This window comes from Hypomesus transpacificus, chromosome 15, assembly GCF_021917145.1.
Source record: "Hypomesus transpacificus isolate Combined female chromosome 15, fHypTra1, whole genome shotgun sequence".
Lineage (NCBI taxonomy): Eukaryota > Metazoa > Chordata > Actinopteri > Osmeriformes > Osmeridae > Hypomesus > Hypomesus transpacificus.
In genome coordinates this window covers 12,057,662-12,071,052 of record NC_061074.1, presented here as the reverse complement: position 1 = coordinate 12,071,052, position 13,391 = coordinate 12,057,662, and the positions used below count along the sequence as shown (strand labels likewise).

At 43.2% G+C, this 13,391-nt stretch overlaps 1 protein-coding gene across 1 annotated transcript; it reads left to right on the top strand.

Moving 5' to 3' along the window:
- Positions 1-5,782: 5,782 nt before the first annotated feature.
- elovl4b (ELOVL fatty acid elongase 4b) lies at positions 5,783-12,895 on the top strand. The gene is made up of 7 exons (XM_047035191.1): positions 5,783-6,028; positions 7,695-7,786; positions 8,146-8,333; positions 8,437-8,517; positions 9,699-9,870; positions 10,463-10,590; positions 10,823-12,895. Exons 2-7 carry the CDS (start codon positions 7,720-7,722, stop codon positions 11,099-11,101), a joined length of 915 nt encoding a protein of 304 aa, XP_046891147.1. The 5' UTR covers positions 5,783-6,028; positions 7,695-7,719; the 3' UTR covers positions 11,102-12,895.
- Positions 12,896-13,391: the final 496 nt, after the last annotated feature.

The following is a 13,391-nucleotide window of genomic DNA, read 5'->3' as shown; positions in this document are numbered from 1 at the left end:
AAGAAAGATAACCAATCCAAATCACAATTTTTGGTGCAGCAAGTTTCCATAATAAGCATATTTGTAGTCACTAACAGCATCTTATACAAGGAATTGTATGTGTCCAGTACAGTGGTAGTTTAACAGTAACCACTCAAATGATCTGCCACTGAGGTACAGTACACATCCATGTAAGTTATTTTAGAGGATTTATTTATTGTTAGAAATGGTTACATTTTCAGTAGAACCCCATTTAGACTCTATTTATCAAACCCTCTCTTCCATTGTTTCCCTCTCCTTCTTTCTCTCTGTCTTGCATACCAAAACACGTAAAAGAGGATATTTTACATATTTAATATTTTACATCAAATACATGTAAATCTCTTTATTGTAAAACATGACAATTCAAATTACAAGCACCCATAATAATAAATACTGTATGGCTGCCTTAACACAGCATTAATGTTGTGCCAATGTTAAGTCTTGGGTATTGGGCCCAGATTCATGTCATGGCAGGGGTTGTGACAGTGTGAGCGAGTGTATTTGAGCAAGAAGAGCCAACTTCACACCCAACCAAATACACACACAGACACACACAGACACACAAACACACACACAGAAATATACATCTGTGCAGTTTTTAAGCTTCAGTTTGATCAAGTATTTAGGAGGACAGGTTAGAGTAATGCGTGATGCTAAACATGGTTTGGCCCGTTTTTGGTGAACTACAAGTCATATTCTGCTTTATAATACAGTATGTCAGAACTGATGGAATGTATTTTTGCTTGGCTTTGACTGCCAAGAACATCCAGGGGAAAAGAAAGGAGGAATTTGTTTCCTGTCAACATATGAGCAACACAAACATACAGTCAGCTCTACCCACTTTCATAAAAGAAAAATAACTGTATTAGTCCATGATTCCAACCAGGTTTCTAGAAAAAGGCTACATCTTGGTTGGAGATTTACTGGGTAGATGGTGTGCTTGATTGTGTGATTACTGTAATCACATTATATTGTACAAACATTTTATCAATCTTTTTAAAATACATTGGTTTGTTTAATGTATTTGTGTTGCTTTCAATGTTCCTGCCAACACTGTTGTTGATTTAATTACCATTTGTGTGTGGGTGTGGGTATGTGTGCATGAGTGTATTTGTACAAATGATAGCGTTGGTCAAGTACAATGGACATGAAATATAATGAATACCTTAAAGTTTAAACTGTCTTTGCATCACCTCTAGAAATGGTCACTGGGCCTCACCAATATCAAACCTCAGTTTATGGTTCATATTTACACTTAGTCATTAAGCAGACTTACAGTAAGTACAGGGACATTCCCCCAAGGCAAGTAGAGTGATGTGCCTTGCCCAAGGACACAACGTCATTGGTCTCGGCCGGGAATCGAACTGGCGACCTTCAGATTACTGGCCCGATTCCCTAACCGCTCAGCCACCTGACTCACGTTGTATACTGTATTTCATCTCTGTCTCTCTCCCTCTCTCCCTCTCTCCCTCTCTTACTTTTTGTGCATCTGACTGACTGGAAGTCTTTCTGAGAGTAGACATTTAAAGTATATCGGAAAGAGAAAGAAAGGAAATAAAGAAGCATTTTATTTCTCACATCTGGGCATTTCTGGCAGGGCATCAAGAAAGGGGCGTGCCCCTCTTAGTAGAGGGGTTGTTTAAGGACAGCTGTGTGTGTGCTCATGTGCGTGTATCTGTGCCTGTGCCAGGGTGCGCTGGAGAGTTGAAGTTCTAATCCTGCATAACTGCTTTTATGAAAGCAGTAAAGAGCTCAGCTTTCTTCACAAGGGCCAAAGCGGCGACCCTCCACCACTTCAGAACAGCCACTACACAAGGCCATCTGCTACTGTAAGCAGTGTGCTACTCAATTATATATACACAAATAGAACACATATGGAGTAGAAATGAACAAATATATAAAATATAGCTGCCTGTGCGGGTTCCTCCTCAAAATGGCAAAAATATATTTTTAAATGTACATGGTTGAGGATCAGAGTTGACTATTGACAAAGGAAATATAAAAACAAGTTTAACCCAGAAGCTGTTGTCAAGCTTTGAGGGACAATCACTTGAGTTACAATTAACCCACACTTTAACCCACTGGACCAATGGACAGGTGAAGAAAGGACTTTAACGGCGTCCAAAGCAGTCTCACAATATCAATCAAAATCTGACTAGATGTAGCATGATCTTTTGTACAATACACAATTGGGCGACTTGGACAACAAGAGAGCAAAAGGCAATCACACTTGGCAAATTCCAACTGGCTGAATGGAGATTTGAACTCAAGAGCATATGGTTGCAAGTTAGCTTCTTTGTCCTCTTTGCTACACATCAATTGTTAAGTTTTGATGAATAGAAAAGGCAGAGTATGAGCTTTGCTCAGCTTTGGACAAAGTTTAAGCAACTGTAATTGCCTTAGAGTGCTGGTTAGGTTTGAAAAGTCATCAGTAAAAAGGACATTTGCGATATTGACACAGACATTGAGGCGATGTGGTGGGGTACCTGGCTTCCTGTTTCACTAAACAGATAATCATGACAAGCACAATGGCTGTGGCTGGATTTGGACCTATGACCTTGCACTTTGTGATACACCATCTCAGCCCATTAAGCTATCCTCGGTGTTGGGAAAGGCTGCATTGAAAAAAGTTAGTTCTGCATTGTTAGATATGGCCCAAGTCATGAATGTCAGCCTTCTGGACACGCCCATTCATTTGATACTATATCTGGACAAAATGTCAGCCTCCTGTACACCGGTCATTCTTTTGATATTATAACCCTGGAATAAATCAAGAGAACGCTGCACCTTTTCCTTTTCTTTCCAAAAACGTTGAGAAGGAAATGTTTGAGGAATGGAAGGGTTCAATTTAAGAGGCCACTGCAAGTTGAACCCTTTTTTTCCTCACTCAAAATGTTCCTTCCAAAACTTTATTGGAAAGGAAAAAGAAAGGTGCAGTGGTCTAACCTTTTCTAGGTGACAGGTTCAGCCTTGAGGGTTTTAATAAACATGCTGACAGAGTTTTAACATGCATCCTACAGCTGCCTTCAACCATCCTGCCCACAAGGTTGATTCAAATCATGACTGGCCTCAATATTTAGTCTTTCCAGAATCAACAAGTATTGTATTTTTTACACAGCAAGGTTACTTGATAGGCCAATCACATTAAAGGACTGCCTATGAAAAACAAGTAACAGTATTGGTCCCTTGCCACCTAACGTTGCAGTAGGCTCACAGTTACAGGACAGTTTTTGGATAGATATTGTTTCTGCTACAGCACTGTAGATATAACTTGCAACTAAATAGTTTTAGCTTTGTTTTGTCATATACTATGTAGATATTTCCCATTATGCAGGATAATCATCTATGATAATAGAAGTTTGAAACTTAGTACAAGCTAGCTATGAACATTTGAAAACTTTTTTTCAAATGACCTAATTCTGACTCAACCCGGCCATTATTTTTACACCTACTATGCATTTTTTGTTAACACACACAGACAAAGACACAAGCACAGAGAAAAGACAAATACACAAACACACATAACCATTGAGAAAAGTAGGCATACACACCCTCAGAACCAAATCCTCCTAAGCCTGTAATTTCCTGGTAACACGTGCTGAAACCAAGGCCAAACTCCTGAAAGCACATCTTGACTGAGTTCAACTTTAGAGTCCATTATTCTTATGTGTATACTTTTCTTCTAACAGCTTCATCATAGCTGAATCAGCTGTCCCAGACACAACATGATATCTAAGGGTTATGGTGTGTGTGTGTGTGTGTGTGTGTGTGTGTGTCCAGCACTGATACACAATAACACTAAAAGAAACAGTATATCCCCATTGTGGCCCAACATTTTGGAAAATCTGTGACTGATTTATGAACAGTCCCAGATTGTCACAGTCACTCAATGCCCTTAAGTGCATCACAGGAGCAAAAAAGAAAGCTATGGTCCAGGCGGTTGATAATGAATGGGCATTATAGTAGGATTCCTCTGCAGACACAGGATGGTTTGTATGTCTTAAGCTCTGGCAACAACAAAAAAACACAATCTTCCTTTGATGGGATCTAGAAATGTGAAAAATTACTTTTGTATTTTCTCACTGAAAACTCTGAGTACCTTCTGTCTCTACTACTTCAGCTAGACTATGTGAGATTCTAAACACTAACCTTTGTGTGGAGGATAGACATGGCAGAGTGCACGACCATGGTAGAGGGACCAGAGAAATGTCCCAGAGAAACAGAAAAACAAAAGTGAGTGGTCTGAGCAAGAAATAAACAGGAAATCATCAGCTATAACCAGATGCATAGTAATGCTACTTGCTCGTACTGTAGGATCAGAATTTCTTTCCAAATATACTTTTCCATTTCCTCTCTTCCTTGCATCCACACATACTCATGCACACAAACATGAATATGCACACACACACACACACAAATAAAGATCAGATCAGGGAGACAGTGTTACACCTCGGCTGTACATCAGGATCAGACTGAAGTCTGCATATGCACACAAACACCGCCGTGCCATCCTGGATCCGCCAAGCCCACAGATCTCCGTATGCGTGTGAGCTTCTTCATGTGTGGCTTTGAAGCAAAAAAGGTCTGTTTTCAGTGTTTAAAAGTGTGGGTTTGTTTGGGTTGGAGCTGAGATTAAGGAAATAATCAAGCCTATAGGGGTTGGATGAGAAACCAGGGGAATATACAAAATACATCACTCTGTTTCTGTCTTTCGCTCTCTTTCACTCACTCTCTCTCTCTCTTTCACACACACACACAGACACACACACACACAGTTGGCCTTTAAGGTGGCCCGGAGGAGGGCCAGTTAACAGATTTATGCCGCAGATTATGGAGGGGAAATGAGAGAACTGTATTCCACTGGATCGTCAGTACAGAAACACTGGGATCCTTCCAAGGGCTGCTTCTTCCAGCACACACACATAGTACATACATTTGGAGAGAGGTTTTGGGTGGCTATTTGCATGTGTTCCTTAGCTTAGTATGTCCTGTCATCAAACCTGCTGATGGTGGGTCAGTGGACATAGTTTGAAGCACAGGATTTTACAGCAGTTTGGGATTCAGTTGAATGAAGGGGTTCCAAAGTCTGCAACATGAGAAGTATAGGATTGCCAAACTGTGTCTGTCACAAACAAAGAAACAAAGAAACAAAAGTCAAAGGTTGACTTAATTTGTATTTGATCTCATTAGTATTTTGAAGATTGTTTAGTTGGTTATATACAGCCTATGACATACTATGTAGCAGGGCGATTTACGAAACGTAAAAGCAACCCCTTGACACAGCCAGTCATGGGTGGTGTGATACTTCCACCTAGCGGTAGCATCACGCAACATCGTGAAGTTAACCACTCGTAGGCCGATGGCATGCAGCCTTCATAGCCTAACAGCATGTCCGCCCTGGCAGACAATCCGTTTAGACTTTATACAGTTAACAGAAAAAACAAACCAAAACACATAAAATTCTGTCCGATAGACATTATTTCAAATTAACCTTGGATATTACAATGTTTGCGGAGACAAAGAGCGTTTGGCATTTTAAAATTATGTTCTCGAAAATGAACCACCAAGCTTGTTTCACTTTGTAGACCACATTACATATTTCACAGTGTAGCCTACGGGAGCTTGGAACACTGAAATTGAGCATGGGGTTTAGCTGGACGCTGGGCATCTCACTAATCGAAGCTTCCCCTTTTGTGCGACTAAGTGCTAGTTTGCTCCCTTGGGTGAAATCTACGCATGCGTAGTGCCATATGGCAGGTTGAAATCCTAAAGATTGTACACGGAGAAGATGCGCCTGAGCAGCCGGCACGGACCTCTTGCATGATTTCATTGTGTTAGATTTTCGCATTCTTTGAGCACATTTTTGTTGCCAAATTTGTATTTAATGTATCAATGTAAACGCTGCAGTTGCATAAGTAATTGGTTATAACAGGAGAATACGATAGCTGCACGGCCTTGGGCAACACACAGCACCGGATGTCATTACACGCTCTTAAATCTCGAGAAGGTATGTTTGCTCTCTTATCAAATGTATGAAATGTGCTCATTAACGCTAATTTCTATGGTAATAGCTCTATATTTCCTAAAAAAACTTGTAGCCTACTGGTGCCAAAATCCAACCGTTTGGCTATAATGACAACCTTTAGAACTTTTACAAATTATTTTCGGGCAGACATTACTTTAATTAATCAACTCAAATTTGATGCATGCGCATTTCCTCCCAGACGATGCAACGGTTGGCTTCCCTTACCTTTCCATCTTTTCCTTTTCTATCTGTAGTAGGAATTTTACACATAACAAATGGTCAGTTAGTCAGTCAGTCCGTCTATGTGGTGGGGATAAACTTCATTTATAGTTCGCATTTTGGCCCTTTTCATGTAGTTGTTATAGGCTACTTGTTTGCATACAATGTTGCTTTTTGTGCTTTGCTGTGACAAACGATGTCTCTTGTTGTACAATTTACCATGCTTAGACGATTCCCGGGGCGAAGTACTTTAGACTAGATGTGAGTAGCTATAGCATAATAACCTCCATGTAGCCTGCCATCTATTTAAACGATGCCCCCAAGAATGTGGGTCGCCCGGCATTTGTACTTACATTTAAGCTCGTAGATCAATTGAATATAAGCCTCTTGACAGGTCCCCGCGAAACCTGCTGACACACGCGCCCCGGGTCTTTGTTTGAGCACATGGATGGTCTGTTTCCATGGACGACCGGCCTTTTGCCGGTTGTAAGTTTTTACCCCGGTACCTCCCCTCCCTTCCGTATTGCTATCAAAACGAAACATTTTTTGCTCATCAATGCATGTTTTTTTAAGATCTAAATAGGAAGCTTTAACAAGAGATTTAGGCGGCCCTAGATGGAGTCCAGGGGGACTTTTCTCTTAGTTCTATTTAGGCTAAACCCATTAAGATTTCTGTCTGCAGTTAAAGCTGGTTACTTACTTTAGTTCTATCACATCAATCAATTATTGAATAGTAAACCGACACTTATGATTAATAATAGATTAATAATTGGACACCTGGTCCAAGGACGGGAGTAGGACAAATGTTATCTAAGGTAGTCGACTCCAGGCTATAAGCCGGACCTCTCCAATAATCTACTTCATTAAGACCTGAGTGGATCACTACTTTCAGCATCATTGCTGGTTTGCTTCACATCTCACTTTTCCCCTAGTGTGTGTGGGTGGTGTGAGGGGGGGGGCATGTTTTCACACTCTCACTGTGGTGGTTTCCGGAGAAAGGAAGGCCCATTCACAACTCAGTGTGTTTGGGTGTGTGCTGAAAGAAAGCAAGAGCAGATTGTCCCCTATAGTACATTGACTTAAAGCACTGGCACCAGAAGTGCATTGCAGTGGCAGATGCTTGTTTGCACTGTAGTTTGTAGGGCTTGTTGGGTGGTGGACGTCATGTGCAACCAAAGAAAACTCATCCTTTCCCAATTCTAAGCATCTTAGCTAGCAACGCTCTCCCAGTGTGAACACATCCGGGAATTGGAACTAGAAGTACCAAGACTGCCATTATGGCAGTCTTGATACTGGTATCATACTATCATACTGGTGACAGTATGATACTGGTGGTTTCCTTTCCTCACACACATTTCTACACATATTTTGAAAGGCATCCCGGGACCAGTAAATGATGTGTGCTCTCTCTCCTTCCCCCTCCCTGCAGTGTAATCAGGACCGACACCAGAGCCATGGAAGTTGCAACTCACTTTATGAATGACACAATAGAGTTCTACAGATGGAGCCTTACCATAGCAGGTAAGCTGAGGAAAATCTCTCTCTCCTCCCTGAGCACACTGCTCGGTAGGCCTGTTGGAACTGACATGCATCAGAAGGACGTCTTCTGTAGTAGAATGGAAAGGAATGGCCTCTTCCTACTTTTATACAAGTATTTATAAGTATCATTTTTCAGGATGTTCTTCACTTTGCAATCGGGTAATTCAACTCTGTTGTGCCTGCCACTCAGTAGAGCATGCAGTGTTGTTAAGCAGGCAGTATGTCTTCACCCGATCAGTCATTTAACTGTGACATAAACACTCACTTGCAACAGACACTTGGGTGGTTGTTTGTCTTGTTGTGTATACCTGTGTTTGACCCCTGACCTTTCTCATTCACAGACAAGAGGGTAGAGAAATGGCCGATGATGTCATCGCCCCTCCCCACCCTGGCCATCAGCTGCCTGTACCTGCTCTTCCTGTGGGCGGGGCCTAGATACATGCAGGATCGCGAGCCCTTCCAGCTGAGGAAGACCCTCATAGTGTACAACTTCAGCATGGTGGTCCTCAACTTCTACATAGCCAAAGAGGTAGCCACATGTGGAGTACACACACACACACCCCGAGCTGGAAGCAGGTAGTGAGTAGGGGTTGACATGCCACATCCTTCATGTTCTTCTCCTCCTTCCTCAGCTCCTTATAGGCTCCAGGTCAGCAGGATACAACTACCTCTGTCAGCCCGTCAGCTACTCCAATGATGTCAACGAAGTTAGGGTGAGTGCACACACACAAACACACGCGCACTCGCTCTGTCGCTGTGCCCTGTTTTTTCATCAGTGTTTCTTTGTGTGGCTGCTTATCTTCCACTTATTACTCAAGAGTGCCGAGATAGAGTGAGGCCTTTCTTCCAGCCCATCTCCCTGAGTAAATGAGGTAAAGCCTATTGTTGGCATAAGAAGATCACTTAAGTTTGAATGTATCTTGAAGAAGAGGATGGGATCCCAGAAGCTAGAGGTGTGGCCTGATTAAAAGGGCGGGACTGCCTGATCTCACCACCCCATCGGCCCTCCCTTGTCCCGCCTACTCTGGAGTCCTGGCATGATGGCATTACTAAGGGATCAGAGATTGTGAGTGTGTGGGAGGGGGGAGGACGAGGCATAAGGTTTGCGTGAGAGAGAGTAGCAGAGAGCGATGCAACACGTCCGCATGGAAAAACATGCTGCTCTGAACGACGCCTGCACCTGTGTTTGTCACGGTTGTCAACGGGAGCGTCAAAATACGTCATTCTTTTTACTGTCATCTATCTGCGACTGAGTGGTACATTTACCTCCTGGTATAGTGGACTGGGCAGACTTAGGGATCAGAGAGATTCAGCATGTTCTCTGTAATTGGCTTCCGGACCCAGGGTGACGCTAGGTGAAAGGAGCAGAGAGGACAAGGCCGTGGATGTTGTATGTAAGCTCGGCTTGTTATTCGAGCATGGGTGATACGTGGAGTTCTCACTGCTGTCCCTTTTGGACATTGTTTATTATTACTGGTACTACTGCCCTGTCTAAGCTAAATCTTAGCTCAGCTCCTCGCTAAGCCATGTCAGTCCAATCTCCTCATCCACTCCTCAGTCTCTCTGTCCTGGACTGGCACAGGTCTGACATGACCTGCCATATCATTGAGGTGCATGCACGAATAAGCCCTGACTGAAGCTCAGATCAGTTTCCCTGCTGCGTTGACTGCTTCTAAGAGTCACAGAGATGATCTGCGTGTCTACGATCGCTGGTCTCTCGAGCGATGTAGGGATACGCACCATGCACCGCACCGTTCAGAGATGGATGGCTGCTTTGGAGAAAGGAAGTGCGTGTTTGTATCTGTGCGTCCGTCTGCATCACACAATTAGCAACTGTAGCGTTATGTGATATATTAGTATGCTACAGAGATAACCCCCCCCTCTCCGTCCTCAGATAGCTTCTGCTTTGTGGTGGTACTACATCTCCAAGGGGGTGGAGTTCCTGGACACGGTCTTCTTCATCCTGAGGAAGAAGTTTAACCAGGTCAGCTTCCTGCATGTTTATCACCACTGCACCATGTTCATCCTCTGGTGGATCGGCATCAAGTGGGTCCCCGGTGGACAGTGTGAGTATGCGGGCGGGGGAGGGAGGTGTGTGTGTGTCTGTCAGAGTGTATGTGTGTGTGTCTGTCAGAGTGTATGTGTGTGTGTCTGTCAGAGTGTATGTGTGTGTGTCTGTCAGAGTGTATGTGTGTGTGTCTGTCAGAGTGTATGTGTGTGTGTCTGTCAGAGTGTATGTGTGTGTGTCTGTCAGAGTGTATGTGTGTGTGTCTGTCAGAGTGTATGTGTGTGTGTCTGTCAGAGTGTATGTGTGTGTGTCTGTCAGAGTGTATGTGTGTGTGTCGGTTGGTGTTGTGTTTGTGGCAGAGAATGGACGAAGGAGGAAGTGCAAATTATGTGTTTTATAAAATGGGATGCTATGTGACCAGGTGTGTGTGTGTGTGTGTGTGTGTGTGTGTGTGTGTGTGTGTGAGAGAGAGTAATGTCCTGTACTGTATAGAGCAGATAAGCAATATGTGAGTGCTCTATAACATGAACCCATAGGATGTCATGCAAATTCTCCACCAACCACTCAGGAAATGACAAGGCCTTCAAGGCTTAGTAAGCTGCTTGACCTCTATAACCCTTGACCCTTGCAACATGTTGACCCCTTCACAGCCTTCTTCGGCGCAACCATCAACGCCTCCATCCATGTCCTGATGTACCTGTACTATGCCCTGGCTGCCTTTGGACCTAAGATCCAGAAGTACCTGTGGTGGAAGAAATACCTCACTATCATTCAGATGGTACCAGTTTCTTCCATGTCTGCTAAGTGTCTTTTATTGTAACTTAAATCGTATTTGAACTGTCAACACTTTATGCAGGATGTTTTGTACAGTATAGAACACTCGTGTTTGTGGTATAAGAAGGATGAGTTGGTGTTGAACTAATATTGAATGACCAAAACATGAGGTCATTGTGTGTCTGTTGTCATGGAGAGGTGTTATCATTAAAGCATGTTTTTTGCGTGTTCCGCAGATCCAGTTCCACGTGACCATCGGCCACGCCGGCCACTCCCTCTACAAGGGCTGCCCCTTCCCCGCTTGGATGCAGTGGGCTCTGATTGGCTATGCAGTTACCTTCATCATCCTGTTCGCCAACTTTTACTACCACGCCTACCGTCGCCAGCCACGCTCTGCCAAGGGAGGCAAGCCTGTTGCCAACGGCATTTCCACAGCAACCAACGGCCACGGCAAGGTGGAGGAGGTGGAGGAGAACGGAAAGAGGCAGAAGAAGGGAAGAGCGAAGAGGGAGTAAAGAAAGAGGTGGATGGAGAGAGGGAGTCTCTCCTCAAACAACAGGTGGACTGTTGGTTGAAAGAGCGAGGGATAGTATGAATGGAGGTTTGTTACAACCCAGCAGAATGCTTTGAAACAAAAAGCTGATTTGTTACCAACTCGTACAGTGTAAAGGATAGCAGCAGTGTGCGTGTGTGTGTGTTTATGTATGTGTGTTTGTGTGTGTGCATGAGCGGGGGTGGGGGAGGGGTGTACAATGGGGTGAGGGTAGGTGGTTATCTTCATATCATTTTTTTTTTTTTTACAAACAGTTTAAAAACGCTGCTTGTCACATAGACTCTGCTACGCTGTACGCTTTTGGTCAGAGTGTTCAAAAGACAGAACATCACAGGGACGTCTAAAGCAGCTCTGCAGCCTCCTGATTTAAACACACCTCCATCTTTTGTACTTGTGCTTAACTAGTGATTGAAAATGGGAATTTATTTATTCAAGAGTTTTTAACAAATTAATTATTCAAATGGTAGAATATTCCAGAAAATCATACCAAAGAGGATTTTCTTTTTTGACATTTGATGGGGTTAAATCCTTATTGGTTAAACTTAAAAATAAGAGGTGGCGTTGCTTTTCTCAAAGAGCACCTATTTGCTTTTTTAATAGCCCCAAGTCCCAATACGATTAGAGAACTCTGGTCAGAGAGCTTTAGACACGTTTAAAGCAATTTCTTTCAATGATGCAATGTTTTGTCAGATTGATGATATGAGTCATCAGAGATTTTAGCAAAGGCACAACAAGACACGCTTTAAAAGCAATTACACAGGCCGTCCCTTTTGGTGTCTAGTGAGCAGAGGGACCAACACCAAACCAATATGTTCACAGGGAGAGCTTGATTGGCTCAATAAAATGAAAGATGAAAGTGATTTGATGGTTTGGATGTGACTCAAGCCTGTAGGTCTTTTTTGCATCACCTGAACACCTCTTGAAAATGGATGAGCCAGCGCTGGAAACCTTTTGAGAAAATTGTTTAGTCTAGGACAGCTCATAGATTGAGACGTTGTTTACCATCACTACTGACCGCTGGTACTGCTGGTAAGATTCAGAATCATGGTTATCAATGGTGTTATATGGTGTTACTGTGTGTGGTCTAAACATCTGCCTCTTTAGTACATACTCCTACTGGGTATGGACAACTAAGAATATGCAGCTATCTAATAGGCTGCATCTTACATATTTATACAGGTTGTAACCATGAATCATACAGTACAAAGGTCCAGGTGATTTTCCCAATAATGTGGCTCAACCTGGAAATCCATTTTCCCCCACAATGCCAGGCCTCAACCAGGAACCTAAGGTGTGAACGGGTTAGTTCACACAGTCAGGGAAACTGACTGGCCCTGTCCAATCAGACCTAAGTGGTGTTTGTGCTAAAGGAGGGGAAGGCCTGGTTTGTACTGTACTGCAGTAGCTTTAACTGTTTGGTGGGTTGCCACATGTGCATTGTGATACATGAAATAAAAACTCGGTGAGAGGGAAACCAGCAGAATGTTACAGAGAGCAGGAAGATCTTGTCATTTACACATGATTGTTTTGTTGGATCTTCTGGAATCATATGCTTTTATTTCAGAGTGTTGTTTTGTCGTGCAAGGTGTAGTTAACGTCTACCTGGGTGTGATGTCCACGTTGGAGACAGTCCTCACAGTCATGTAGGATCAAGCGTTTTGTTTTTTTTAAACTCGCATTATGTTCATTAAATTAACCCCGCCTCCCTCTCCCCCGCGATTGGCCGCATGTACAATGGAAATAAAGAGGATGCCAACACCCCAGTAAAGTGTGTGTGTGTGTGTGTTTCTTCTTGTGTTTGCATCTTGTCTTCCATCAAATACTATGTCGACTCACAGACCTCTTAGAAAGTACAACCCTATCCTACATAACCATGGAACCTACAACAAACCTGGATCCCCTCTTCAATCTCCTTGCTTCTTCACTCCTTTTTCTTATACCCTCGCCCATCACCCCTCTCCTGTTGCCCCTGTGTCCTGAGGATGGAGAGGAGTCGTGGATGTGTGATAAATGAGTGTGGGGGATGTCTCTCTGGGGCTTGACCAGACAGATCTGCTCTAATCTGAGGGAGTAAATTGGCTTTAACTGTAAAAGAGCTTATGTCAACGTCATCCAGCTAGTTAACCCTGGAATCCAGGTCACTGTGGAAAAGAGGAGCCACCACTAATCCATTACTGGAGGATGTCGTACTTTATTGTGCATGCATGCATTGTTGCAATGTGCTGCTTCCTTCTGCAAACATACATCAATGC